The sequence below is a fragment of the Ailuropoda melanoleuca genome, chromosome 6, assembly GCF_002007445.2.
Source record: "Ailuropoda melanoleuca isolate Jingjing chromosome 6, ASM200744v2, whole genome shotgun sequence".
Classification (NCBI taxonomy): domain Eukaryota; kingdom Metazoa; phylum Chordata; class Mammalia; order Carnivora; family Ursidae; genus Ailuropoda; species Ailuropoda melanoleuca.
Genome location: NC_048223.1, coordinates 36256570 through 36270640, shown reverse-complemented (window position 1 = coordinate 36270640; position 14071 = coordinate 36256570). Strand labels below are relative to the sequence as shown.

Sequence of the window (14071 nt, the reverse complement as noted above, 5' to 3'; positions counted from 1 at the left end):
TAAAGGCTTCATTGGCTCCCAATGCCCTCAAGATAAGGCCCAGTCCCTCGAGTCCTCATGATCTGTCCCCTGCCTACCTCACTGTCCCCACGAGGATCTCACACAGGCAGAGCACAGAGACCCATGAGGGTAGCCACAGGTGGTCACGTAGAGTGGGCGATGTACAGCTCCAATGGATGCCATCATCACACCACAACCTTTATGAACTGCATCCCCTTGGACTTTTGTGGTATACAATTTGCTCAACTGTACGAGGCAGCCATGGGGGCTTGGGAGGTCTGGCTAGGCAAAGGCAGGGAGCACCTGAGCATCCTATGCTGGTGTAAAGGAGCAGCAGAGAACACAGAGTTGGGGGGGGTCATGTTAGGGGGGCGGGGGGGGGAGGGGAGCTGGCTTCACATGCTCCCTTGGCCCCGCTGTCCTCACTCACCCACCTGCTCACGGGAAAGGGGTCTGTCAGCGGAGCTTCAAGACCATCTCTGTGATCCACCAGTACTGGGACATCTGGCCTCTGTGATGATCCTGCCATTGAGAAGGAACAGCCCATGAGGCCCTTTCTCCTTCAAGTTAAAAATAGCCTTTGGTCAAAGATGGGGATGTGGAAGCATGTTTGTTGTACTTTCCTCCTTTAAATCTGCCAAAAGGAACACAAGACTTAAAAATGGAGAAGGAATCTCCATCTATAACAAAATTAGGGGAGAGCCACATCCCAGAAGAGTTATTTATTTGGCTAGTGATTGAGGACCAGCTATATGCCAGGTGCCATGTGGGGGCTGGAGATAGAGGAGAGCAGCCGGCAAGCTCCCTGTCCTTTCAGAACTTACCGTCCCTGGGGGAGAGAGAATGCAGGGTGCCCTGAGTGAGGGCCTGAGGTTCCTGCATTTGCTTGAAACTTTCTGAACTGGAGATGTGGTCAGGCCAGGAAAAGCAGGGACATTCCGTTTTTGGAAGGGGAGGGCCACTGAACAAGGACTGTCTGCTAAAATGCCTCCTTGCTTCTCTCTGTCCGGACTCCTTTCTAAGACACATGGGCCAGGGGAAAGTAAGGAGGGAAATGACCAGAAAATCAGTTCTGTAGCTGGCTTTGCTAGGATAACAGATTTGCAAACTGAGGCTTTCCCTGTGAGCCAGGGGTTCCATCCTGACCCCCCACCTTCTCACAAAGTCTGCCCCAAAAGGGAGGACCCACAGAACGCTCAGAGGAAATGTGCTTCTAGGGAAGCTGTGCTAGGCCCTCTCCCTCCCCAGCCTCGTTCCTGAGAAAAGGAAATGAGAATCTTATTTGAGAATGAGCAGTGATCAGAGGGGATCCAACATAGTGATTGTAGGGAAGGAAGGAGGTGAGGGAGGGAGGAAAGAAGGATGGGAGGAGGGAAAAAGGGAGGAAATGTAGGAAGGAGGGAAGGAAGGATGGGAGGGAACGAAGGAAGGCAGGAAGGAGAAAAGGATAGAAGGAAGGAAAGAGGAGAAAGGAAACAAAATCACAAGCCAAAGACAAGAGAGGGTTACACTTTGGGAGAAAGAGTACTATACAAAATAGAAGAAATATTTAAAAAAAAAAAAGTTTTCTGCACTCAGTGAAAATAAAAAGAACGTGGACTTTTGTAAAAACCAGCTCAAAGACGAACACCAGAGATCCACAGAGGGGTAGAGCTAGCAGAATTAAAGACAATAAGCACAGAAAGCAGTAATCCCATTAGTCTCACTAGAAAAAACAGAAAGTGGCTGAACCCTTGCTGAGGCTCTCTGATGGAGGAAAGGGTTGAGAAAATCATTGAAATGATTTGAGAGGATGATGACAGATGAGAAAGAAAGAGACAGACAGCTAACAAATGCAAAATCAACATTCCTGCAGAAGAGAGAAGAAATGGAACAGGGGACACATCAGAGACATACCAGGAGAACAATTCCTTTAGGGGAGACACAAATCCGTGACACGGAAAGTCACTCTGTGCTGGAGAAATAGCAGTAAAATATTAAGACCAAGAAATATTTTAATAGTAATATCCTAATGAAGTTATGAGAATCAAGGATTCACAATGTCATTGAAGGTCCTGACAAGCATCTGGGTAGGCGACATATTACCCTCAATGAGAAAAAAAATCAACTTGGCCTCAGACTTTTACTCAACAATACTAAATTCAGGAAGACAACAGAACAATATTTACAAAATGTTGAAGGGGGAGGGATGTCCCCCAGGATATCTTTCATGTATGAAAGCAAGAAAGGATACTCTAAAAAATTGAATAACTCCAGAATTATGGTGTTAATTAAACCTTTTTGAAAAATCTACTTGTCGATATAATCCAGACAACCAAAACACAAAAGAAAATGAAGTTTTTATAAGTGAGAGAAAAATTTGAGCTATAAAAGGACTAATAGAACTAATCTAAATAAATTTAAATATAATTACATTGAAATAATTACACTCATTTCCACTCAAAGCCAGCGTAATAGCTAAGTTCTTGAAATAAAAGTTATTGAAGTCAAAATATCAATAGTATCCCATAAAAAATTCAGGGAGGAGGATGTGAAGGGAAGGTGGGGTTACTATAAGCATGCTAGTTTTTTCCAGCTTTATAGTGTGTGAAACAAAAAGTTTTCACAAAATGTTTCTTGATAGAAAGATGACTCTTGGTAGAACTAAAAAGAGATGATTTCTACTACATTTATCAAAAATTAAGAAGAAAAGAAAGCAGGACCACACATAAAGGCAGAAATGAAGCTGAACACAGCAGCATATAAAAATGAAAACCAAAAACAAAAAAAAGAAAACAAGTTGACAGAAAACCCAAGAATGTATCTGTGATAATAAAATTGTAAATGAAATAAATGTACCTAGTGATTAAAAGAGGCATTAGAGTGATTTAAACCCTTCCTATCTGTACTTTGAAAACCAAAGGATGCAGAATGAAAGTAAAAACATGGAAATAAACAAAAAGAAAGCAGAGGTTGAGGAAGAAATGTCTGGTAAGGCTGAATCCAAGTCAAACAGCACGAAAATGGGGAAAGAGAGTCACTTTGTTAAAATAATCAAGGGTACAAATATAATGAAGAAATAATTCAAATAGACTTTTATATACCAAATACCATAACATTAAAATACCTTTTGGGGCACCTGGGTGATTCAGTCCATTAAGCATCTGCCTTCAGGGCATCTGGGTGGCTCAGTCGGCTAAGCACCTGCCTTTGGCTCAGGTCATGATCCCAGGGTCCTGGGATCAAGCCCCACATCTGGCTCCCTGCTCTGCTGGAAGCCTGCTTCTCCCTCTCCCACTCCCCCTGCTTGTGTTCCCTCTCTTGCTGGCTGTCTCTCTCTCTGTCAAATAAATAAAATAAAATATTTTTTTAAAATCATCTGCCTTCAGCTTAGGTCATGATCTCAGGATCCTGGGATCAAGCCCCAGGGGGTGAAGAGGTGCTGCCTGCTCAGCGGGGAGTCTGCTTCTCTCTCTCCCTCTGCCCCTCCCCCTATTCCTGCATGAGCACGTACGCACACGTGTGCTCTCTCTCAAATAAATACATAAAATCTTTAATAAATAATAATAAAAATAAAACATACCTTTGACCAAAAGTAGGAAAGTAGAAGGCAATATGTCCATAGGTCTCCAACAGGAAGGAATCGCCAACAGACATTGAGGTGCTAAAGAACAGGCTGGTTCTTACAGCTGAAGGCTTCTGTACCCCCAGCTAGCAGGGCACCCGTCCCCCTGCCATCCACCAGCAACGGTGGTTGTGAACATTGAAGGTCCGTCTCTGCTTTCTGCCACTGGAGCCTCTCTGCAGGTGGATGTGAGCCATCCCATCCTTGGCTTCCACGTAGCAGGACTGCTCCCGGCTGTCTCTCTGTTTCCTTTCTCGCCAGGGGTTAGGAGTGGGAAGAGGGATCACTTTCAGTCTCCTCCAAGAGGTTTCAAATGTGGTGGGCAACAGCTAACGGAGGGTCTGTTGGGTTCCCGTGTCCCAGCATGAGGCCACCAAGGTCATGCAGGATGCCATCAATGAGTTCAGTGGCACACCAGAAGAGATCCGCATCACCATTGCCAATGTGGACTTGGCCCTGAGCAAGGGGAACGTGGACATGGCACTGAGCATGCTGAGGAACATCACGCCCAAGCAGCCCTGCTACACGGAAGCCAAGGAGAAGATGGCCAACATCTACCTGCAGACCCGCAAAGACACCCGCCTCTACATCGGCTGCTACCGGTAAGCCCCAGGTGGCCGCACCCTGACAGCCTTGTTTCCGGTGGTGGTTTAGGAGTGTTTCTTCCAGACTGTGTTTCTTCCACCTGGGTGTCCAGTCCGTGTCCTCCAGATGTGTTAGATGCAAGTACAGAATTTCCTGTGGGTCAGAATTTGAGTGTGATAAGTCAGACCAGCTCATTGCTGAGTTCTAAAGATACGGAATTGAATCTGTCCTGCTTGGCTGCCCTGTATGGCCCCACATTCTGGTGGGAACCATGGGAATGCACTTCTGCCCCGGGCCCTGACTCTGCCTGCCTCTGAAGAAGTGTCCAGTGACTTGATGTGGTCGATGAGAGGTGCAGAAGTGGGGTGAGCTGGGGTTAGAAGCCCTGGTCTATATGCTTTGACGTTGGGACCTCAAAAGTACCTTCCCAGCCCCTTCCTCAAGCAAAACTCTGCCTACGCAATCTAGGTGGGAGGCAGTGCTAAAGGGGCAAAGCCAAGAGCAGTGGGAAACCAATAAACAGTGAAGTGGTCGCATGGAGTTTTAGAAAAAGCAGAATGCCTCCTTATGCAGAGGGGTCTAGGGGGTTGGGAGTGGAGGCCAGAGGAACGGGTGGAAGCTCTGACATGGTCCAGAAAACAGATGAGGAGAGCCTAGACTAAGGCAGCTAGCACAGTGCCTCCTGCACAGTGGGCTTTCAATGAGTATTGGGTGATGAATGAATGAATGGATGGATGAATGAATGAATGAATGAATTAGTGGGGAGGAGATGGATTCAGAAACATGAACGATGCACAGGTCTGATCTAAGTTTTTGGTTGCTTTTGCAGGGAGCTCTGTGAACACCTGCCTGGTCCCCATACCAGCCTGCTACTGGGTGATGCTTTCATGAACATTCAGGAGGTGAGTGAAAGCCTCATGGCCTTGCCAAGTGGTCCCCCCAATCTCATGTCTCCAGTGGGAGAGAAGAGAGAGAGAGAAACGTCTGGACACTTTCCCCACCAGCCCGAGAAGGCCCTGGAGGTGTATGACGAGGCCTATAGAAAGAACCCACACGATGCCTCCCTGGTCAGCAGGATCGGGCAAGCCTATGTGAAGACCCACCAGTACACCAAGGTCAGGCTAGGTTGGGCTGGGGAGCAGTGGGGGGGCCAGCCCGGCAGGGAAGAGGGAGGAGGGTGCATGGGTGGGAGGAGAGTGGCTGTATTTCTACCCTCACTCCCTGCTGAATGGGCTACCAAGGAGAGAATTCAGAAGCCACCCCCCTAACGCACACATACACCTGCTCAGCTTGAGCCCTCTGCCAGCTGGGAGGACCTTTTCATCTCAGGCTTCTGTATTCTGGAGGGACGCACAGGTGTGGTGGCCGGCCGCCGAGGGGAACGCGGTGTGAGGCACTCAAGGGCAGAACCAGACCCAGTGCCAATAGTTCCTGTTTGCCCTAAGGCAATTAATTATTACGAGGCCGCCCAGAAGATCAGCGGACAGGACTTTCTGTGCTGTGATCTGGCTGAACTTCTCCTGAAGTTAAAGAAATTCAACAAGGCAGAGAAAGTTCTGAAACAAGCATTGGAACATGACTCTGGTGAGGCCACATTCTAAAGTCTCTCCCCCAGCATACTGCGCCCCCTTCGTCCCCCACACTTTCTTCTCCTGCAGAATGGTGCAGGGGTCCTGAGCCCAGTCCCCTCCCTCCCCCATCCCCAGCTTCCCAGGGGTCAGAGAACACTGATTTGAGTTTCCATTTTGCAGTCAGAGATGTCCCATCCATGATGAACGATGTCAAGTGCTTGCTTTTGCTGGCAAAGGTTTATAAGAGTCATAAAAAAGAAGATGTGATGGGAACTTTGGACAAGGTAATTGACAAGAGACAACAGACTCAAGCTCTTTATCTGCCGTTTCCTGACGGAAGCTATAAAAGGAAGGATAGGACTCCAGGTCTGGAAGTCTCAAGGCCTGGCTCTCAAAAGAGGACCTAGGTTACACCTCAGACCTCTGCCTTCCGTTTACTTCTGCACCTGTGCTCTTCCTTGATGGTTCCCCAAAGTGCCCAAAGGTCAGCTGGACTGGGCTGGAGAAGGTGGGGAAGAAGAAGCTTGTCCTCAAGGATGCTGGTGGTGATAAACCTGGACAATGCCAGTGGTATAGCACTAGGCTTTTTGTTTTCTTATTCATTCTCACAGTAGCCCTTTGAGATAAGCACTGTGATGTTCCTATTTCACAGATGAGGCTCCAAGAGGTTAAGAAACGTGCCCAAAGTCACACTGCTAGTAAGTGGTGGAGCTGAGATTTGAACCAGGTCTGACCTGATCCAACCGAAGCTTTCCCCACTGGACTGCCTCAATGAGACACTTCCTGGCCATTCCCCCCATGCCTTCCTCGCCCTTTCTAGCAAGGGCATGGCCTGCCACTTGTTCCTGGGGGGCGTCCTGCAGGTACAGCAGCAGAGCCCACTCTCTGACTGCTTGAGATGATTTATTCCCTTGTTTCCGGATTCCCACTCCTGTTTGGCCCTTAGAAAGCCCAAAGCCTTCATTCCGATGCTCCCTGGTTACTCACTCGATCCTTGTATGTCGTGAATATTTGCAGAGGCTGCCTCAAATTCCCAGCAGCGCACTATTCAGAGCAAACGCATCTATCAAAACCCAGCCTGCTCTGAGCACCTACTGTGTGCTTGCTCTAGCGCAAATTAGACACAGGAAGTCACAGGGTGTGATGGAAACAGGTAAACAAGTACAGTCCAGTAAAGTGTTTTGTTTGGGTGACTTTGCTTCTACTCTGCCCCAGAGGCAGAGCCAGTTCACCTCCTGAGCACTTAGCCAGTGGCCTTGCCTGTCCAGAGTGACCCAGATTTGCTCAAGGGCACTTGAGATGCCCTTTCTGATAATCTGCTGACACAGAAACAAGAGTGTGGAGACTTGTTGTGAATTGGCCTGGGATCTAACACATCAAGCTCTGCGTCTCTGATCCTGAGTTTACTGGTTTCCCCAGGCCATGGATCTCCAGTCTCGGATACTGAAGCGCATTCCACTGGAGCAACCAGAAATTATCCCCTCGCAGAAGCAACTGGCAGCCTCCATCTGTGTCCAGTTTGGGGAGCACTACCTGGCAGAGAAGGAGTTTGCCAAGGCGGTGCGGTCTTACAAGGATGCCCTCTTCTACTTGCCCGTTGACAATAAGGTGGGGTTCTCAAAGCCAGAGCCCACTCCTTCCCTTGGGCCATGACGCCTGGCAGAGTCCCCTGCCTAGGGGCAGAGGCCAGGTCCTTTCCTGTGCCTCGCTGAGGAGCTGCAGGTGTAAGGCCCAGGGCCCCTGGTGTGGGGAGTCTGCTCTAGCTGACCTGAGGCCCTCAGCCATCGCAGCTCTTGGACCAAGGCTGGGAAGCCTCACTTTGAGCAGGCACTTATGGGCAGTAGAGTGGGGAAAATGCTGCCAAAAGTCATGTTAGTCTGGCATTTTCAGGTGGGGACACAGTGAGAGCTGTGGCTGCCAGGGTCTTTGGGCAGGAAGCCAGACTAAGCTTCCAAGGAGGTTTAGGGTCGTGAGGGAGGTGTGGCCCACATGAGACAATGGTGCCTAGAGTCCGTACAGGAGAACGGAGGAAGAGCTTAGTGGCAGAGCCAGTCATTCATTTGGGGCACCTGGGTGGCTCAGTCAGTTAAGTGTCTGCCTTTGGCTCAGGTCGTGATCCCAGGGTCCTGGGTTCAAGCCCCACAGGCTCTCTGCTTAGTGGGGAGCCTGCTTCTCCCTCTCTCTCTGCCTGCTGATCCCCCTGCTTGGGCTCACTCTCTCTCTCTCTGTCTTTCTGTCGAATACATAAATAAATAAAATCTTAACAACAACAACAAAAAAAACTAGCACTCATTTAACAGATGTGTCTCATATGTGACAGGCACGGTGCTAGGCCCGGGAGACGGTGGGCCAAGACCTGTCCCTGCCCAAAGGCTGCCTCAGGCAGGGGGACAGATGAGCACATTTGCAGTTCCAATGCTACACAATCTGTACCTGCATGTGGGTCTGCACACTGTGGGGACTCAGAAGACGGGTTCCTGCCCCGGAGTCTGGGGCACAGAGCCAGCCCAGAGACAGGTCAGAGCCAAAGCTGAAGGTTAAGTACGAGTTACTCAGACCCCAAGTTTCAGAGGTTAGTTAGTAAAATCATGGTATGATTGGAGAATTGGTGAGGGAAAAGGGGAGGGCCAGAGACCTATTTTGAAGGCAGAACTAATAGAAATGGGGGATGAGAGTGGGAGATATTACTCTGCGTGTTTTCCCATGATGCTTACTGGTCGATTCTGTCTGGTCTTGTTGCAGGTGGTGCTGGAGCTGGCGAGGCTCTATCTGCTGCAGGGGCAGCTGGACTTGTGCGAACAGCACTGTGCCAGCCTCCTGCAGTCCGAGCAGAACCACGAGACCGCCTCAGTGGTATGGGGCCCCCAAACCTTCTGCCTGCCCTCCCCAGGCTCCCTTTGACCACACATAGCTCAGATGCCTGACTGCCCTGCCCCCAGGGGCTGCCAGGCAGAGGGGTGGAGCGCAGGGCCCGCTGCCCTTCACATGATAGGGGTGGGCTGGCAGCAGGGGGCAACGTTAGTCTCCTGGGCCAGTATTGGGGGAGGCAGTGAAGCTGATTCACTTTCATGGGGGCACACCCATAGTTCGTGAAGGCAAGGGTGGGACAAGTTCCTGGATTTAAAGAAGTGTGTGGGAAAAGCCCTCTCCTGTCTGACTTCTCTCCTCCCTAATACCCAGACAGCAAGCAGGGCCACCCCACGGAAGAGGGGAGCCCTCATTCCACCTGCACTGCCTGCAGCTGGCAGTTCTCAGACACGGGCGGAGAGGCTGGCTCTGCTGCCTGTCAAAGGGTCCCACAGATGTCCACCCCGGGGCTTATCTTCCCACATCCGTCCTCACCCCAGCTCTCCCCGCATCCCAGGCAGGCCGTTTCTTCTGGGCTCCTCCTGTGGCCACTTCTCCCAGTGCCCAGAGAGGCTCTCCTGGAAGACCTTTCCCACCTGCCCTGCTTATCCCCACCCCCGCCCAGCCTCCCCACTAGGCCCATGCAAACTGCTGTCAGGAATTCCGGAGCACTGTGTGTTTTCTGATAGATGATGGCTGACCTGATGTTCAGAAAACAGAAATACGAAGCTGCTGTCAATCTCTACCACCAAGTCCTGGAGAAAGCACCAGGTAACTGCCTGCATTAAGGGTGCCTGCTTCAGTTCCCAGCCAGCAAGGGCTGCTCTCCCAGAGAAGGGTGGGCCCCCTCCCCTCCTTCCTGACTGAGCAGAGGAAGCCCCTTCCTCTCTGATTGTTCCCAGAGAAGCAGGAAACTGATAAAGCTACGATGGAACATGCTGGCCCTTCCCGAATCCAAGGGGCCAGTTCCTGGTCTCAGGCAGGGCAGTGCTTGGCACTGGACCCAGGAGAGCCTGTCTGTCCCATCACAGCCATTGGACTGGACGTGGCCCCCTTCTGACGTCACAGCACCTAGAGGTGGCTAGAAATTCTGCGTGATAGGTACTACATTTCCCCTCACTGCAGTATACAACCACCCCTCTTTCTGGGGCAGGGGCCATACCTGAGGCTCATACTAGAGCCCCTGTAGGCCCACAACCAGCTCAGCCTAGAGGCCCAGCAGAGTGCCGCTGTTAGAAGTACGGATCCTGGAGCCAGACAGCCTATGTCTAACTCAAGCTCTTCCGCTCACCAGCTGTGTAACCTTTGGCAGATAACTTCTTTATGTCTCAGTTTCCTCATCTGTGAAATGGGAAAAATAGGTACCTCACTGTGTAGTTAATATGTAGGTAAAGCACTTCCTGCCAGGTACTGTATAAGTGTTAGCTATTATAACTACTTTTCAGTATGATTATTATTATTCTCTCAACTTTGGAGACCAGGGGAGACACTGATGCTGCTGAGATGTCCCTGCTCAGCCCAAATGGGCAGTGTCCGCTGGTCCCCTCGCTTCTCCACGCCGGCCCACGGCACCCAACAGGACGTAGCTAGTGGTTATCACAGCCTGGAGATTTCTGCTCTCTTATTTTAGACAATTTTTTGGTATTGAATAAACTAATTGATCTGCTACGGAGAAGTGGGAGACTTGAAGATGCCCCTGCCTTCTTTGAATTGACCAAGAGGATGTCCAGCCGTGTTCCTTTGGAGCCAGGGTTCAACTACTGCAGAGGCATCTACTGCTGGTGAGTTGGGAGCCTGGGGGTGTTGGAGCAGTTCTGTGCAGGGGGTTCTTCTTAGCAGACACGCTGAGCGTCTGCAGAAATTCAGCCTGCAGATCAGGGTGCCAGGAGAGCCGCGATCCAGCCCTGCTGTGTGCAGACTCAGGGAGTGGCCTTGCGTGTCCCTGCCCTCCCTGGCCGTCAGTTTCCCTCACTGGTTCTTGGTATTTCTCTTCTCCACTACAGGCACATAGGGCAACCCAACGAAGCACTGAAGTTCCTAAACAAAGCACGCAAGGACAGCACTTGGGGCCAGAGTGCCACCTACTACATGGTGCAGATCTGTCTGAACCCAGACAACGAGATCGTGGGCGGACAGGTTTTTGAGAACCTGGTGGCTGACAGCAAGTAGGGGCCCTGACCTGGGGGTGTGGGCGCTGGGGCAGGTCCCTAGGAAAGACGGGAAGAGCCGCGCGCGGCGGGGCCTGGGCTAAGTGAGGGCCCCGCGGGCCGCGGCTGCCTCGGGTTTCCGTGTCCGACGGCTGCAGCTGCACCCACAGGAAAGACTCCGAGCAGCACGGTGTGCGCACCGCGGAGAAGCTGCTGCGTGAGTTCTACCCGCCCTCGGCCTGGGGCCAGACCCAGCTGCGGCTGCTGCAGAGCCTCTGCCTGCTGGCCACCAGGGAGAAGGCCAACGTGGAGGCGGCGCTGGGCACCTTCATCGAGATGGCGCAGGCCGAGGTGGGACGGCGCGCGGGGCGGGCGGCGGGGGGCGAAGCTGGGAGCCCAGCGCGCGCCCACGCCCGCTTCCCCCCCTCCCCGTGCGCAGAAGGACAGCGTGCCCGCATTGCTGGCCATGGCGCAGGCCTACGCGCTGCTGAAGCAGGTCCCCAAGGCGCGCACGCAGCTAAAGCGTCTGGCCAAGGCCCCGTGGGCTCTGGGCGAGGCCGAGGACCTGGAGAAGAGCTGGCTCCTGCTGGCTGACCTTTACTGTCAGGGCGGCAAGTTCGACCTGGCCTGGGAGCTGCTGCGGCGCTGCATACAATACAACCAGGCAGGGGGCGCGCTGCCGTCGGGGAAGCGGGGACGCCAGGTGGTGGCGGGGCGCGGGGGCTTCGGAAGCAGAGGAGGTGCGGGTTGGAACCAGATGAGAAGAGGCCGGACAAAAGGGGCCGTATGCTCGCTAGAGCAAGACAGGAAGGGGACCTGGGGCTGGGGTGGGGAGGGGGACGGGGCTAGCTAAGAGGAGGTGCACAGGGTCGGGCAGCCAAGAGAGATGGGAAGGCTCAGGGGTTCGTGGGGCGTGGGTCAGAGCAGGAGGGCTGTGGGGAAAGGGGTATGCAAGCCTCCAGGTAGCCTAGAGGGGGCGCACAGCTGACCATTCGCAAGGGTGGGAGATGCTGCTGGAGTCCCTGAGAGGTTTGAGTTAATGCAGCTCACCACCCTATTTTGCCCCCCTTGGGTTGTACCCTGTGCTGGGACCCGATGTGGCTTTCCCTGCAGTCCTGCTGCAAGGCCTATGAGTACATGGGCTTCATCATGGAGAAGGAGCAGTCCTATAAAGACGCAGCCACCAACTACGAGCTGGCCTGGAAGTACAGTCATCGTGCCAACCCTGCCATTGGTAAGGCAAGCAGCCAAGGTGCAGGTGGGTGAGGAGGGAGCTGGGCAGGAGGACCACCACCCTGGCTCTTGGGTGGTTAGAGTGCCACTGTCTGTGTTCCCCGTGCCCCGGACAGGCTTCAAACTCGCTTTCAACTACTTGAAAGACAAGAGATTTGTGGAGGCCATTGAAGTCTGCCACAATGTAAGCCTTTTGTAAGCCCCTGGGAGACACTGGGGGTGGGGTGGGGGGCTTGGTACAGTGGCCTGGTCCTGGCCTGATGCTGTACACCCTTTCTCCCTCTGTCCCAGGTCCTCAGAGAGCATCCTAACTACCCCCAAATCAGAGAAGAAATTTTGGAAAAGGCCCAAGGGTCGCTGAGGCCCTAGCTGTGGTCAGTGGGAGTCAGGGCGGGTGGAAGCCATCAACCTACAGAAGTTTCATGAAGGGGTTGGGAAGTGGTTCAGGGGAGAAGAGATTGAGAAAATGACATATTCTTACCCATTTCTATATCGTGTGTGGTTTATTTGAATCATGCCTCATCTGGTCTAAGGGGAATCCCAAAGCTTTGTGTTTTTAAGGCACAAGAAGCAATTTTGCTCTGAGGAAGAGAGGGACCAACCAGCCTAGCTTATGCTGGGCTCCCTGGGCACCTTCTGTTGGGCTCCATTTTTATTCCAGACTCTCTGAGGGAGCAGACAGGAACAAAGAGGTGGTTTTAAGAAAAATTCTGCTATATTATTATGTCAGTTTATAAATGCCTGCCCTCCCTATCTGGTCTCTGGATACCCAGAGCGCAAGAAGCAACTGTTCCTCCCTGCCCTGCTGGTGCCCAGACAGAAGGACCAGCTCAGAAGGTCCCAGAGCTGAGGCTCTGCGTGAGGGAAGCCATCATATTGCAGGTTGTGAGGGCCATTGGCTCACACTGTCCTTACATTCTGTCTCCTCCCCAAGTCCTGTGCTGGCCTCCGCGACAAACCTGATTACCCATGCCTGGTACAGGGAAGTACAGCCCAAGAAAAAATAGGTTCCACTTCTGATTTTCTAAAAGACACTGACCAACAAATTTATCCTCCAGAAACCCTTTTCACACCTCGGGGGACAAAAGCAGTGGTCTCTATTTAGATGAATTACGTTACTGGTAACGGGCAAGAGGGTAACAGAAGTCACTTTTGCTGCAGGTTCCAGCACCTCTCTTCTTGTTTTTCCATGATGGCAATAATGGGCCAGTCTGGCCTCAGAGGAAGGAACTCTGAACTGGGAGTCAGGACTGTGAGCTTCCCAAGACCTTTTGCTCTTTGGACCTTAGCGTCCCCCTCAGTGGCAGGAAATTAGATTAGATGTGCATGTTCCCAAACCGTGATACAAACCCGTCAATGGTATACAGCAAAAATTTTACAGTTTAATAACTATGCGTTTAAATATCATTGTTACATAATAGAGAAAAATAGCATGATGAACTCATGAATTCATGAGTGCTGTTATTCAGAATGGTTCTAACTTTTAAGCACATCGGTATAAATGATGTAAAGCAAAATACTTAGCATGAGTAGAATGCAGCTACGGCAAAATTTTCAAGAGAAGTTGTCCGGTGACGACAGTTTGGGAACTGAACAGGTAGGGGTCGCTTTTAGGACAGACAGAATTGTCCTTGGTAGTGTCTGGGCCTTGTTTTTATAACATCCTGCTGATCACATGCACGGCCTCTTGATCCAAGTCAATGATCTGGAATGCTTTCCCCAGGTTACTACCATCCTTCCTATGGGAAACCAGTCCCCTTTATTAGCATCTGCTTTACAATCTGGTTTCTTGGGGCGGGTCTTTGGGACAGGTTTGACTGTATGGAGAATGATGCTGTAAAGGATTGTACATTAATCACATTTTTATTGCTGTAAACCTCAATTGTCTTCATTTACCTAAAGGGGAAAAAAAAAAAAAAGGCCAGGAAGTGATCCTGTTGCCCTAGACGGGGGAGTGGGCGGGTTCAGTCCAGCCAACGGGCTAAGTCCATGGTTTAGAAGCCTGTGGGGGCTTCCAGCCAGGAATCTGGAGGGGCCAGGAGCTGCTGTCCAGACCCCCTCGGTAATCAGAGCAGGACCTCAGA

At 51.5% G+C, this 14071-nt stretch overlaps 1 protein-coding gene across 5 annotated transcripts in view; it reads left to right on the top strand.

Moving 5' to 3' along the window:
• The window catches only part of TTC21A (tetratricopeptide repeat domain 21A), a 32519-nt gene extending 18650 nt beyond the window's left edge, over positions 1–13869 (top strand). For 3 of the 5 annotated variants that reach the window (XM_034662210.1, XM_034662211.1, XM_034662212.1), the window contains 15 exons: positions 3968–4206; positions 5019–5091; positions 5194–5304; positions 5479–5773; positions 5941–6044; positions 7180–7368; positions 8503–8613; positions 9297–9378; positions 10238–10388; positions 10611–10772; positions 10925–11105; positions 11194–11418; positions 11868–11988; positions 12104–12171; positions 12279–13118. In XM_034662210.1, coding sequence (XP_034518101.1) covers positions 3968–4206; positions 5019–5091; positions 5194–5304; positions 5479–5773; positions 5941–6044; positions 7180–7368; positions 8503–8613; positions 9297–9378; positions 10238–10388; positions 10611–10772; positions 10925–11105; positions 11194–11418; positions 11868–11988; positions 12104–12171; positions 12279–12356 — 2190 coding nt within the window. In that variant the 3' untranslated portion in view covers positions 12357–13118. Of the gene's footprint in view, positions 1–3967; positions 4207–5018; positions 5092–5193; positions 5305–5478; positions 5774–5940; positions 6045–7179; positions 7369–8502; positions 8614–9296; positions 9379–10237; positions 10389–10610; positions 10773–10924; positions 11106–11193; positions 11419–11867; positions 11989–12103; positions 12172–12278; positions 13119–13148 lie in introns of those variants that run through there. The other 2 variants (XM_034662209.1, XM_019792967.2) reach the window with 2 other exon arrangements.
• Positions 13870–14071: the final 202 nt, after the last annotated feature.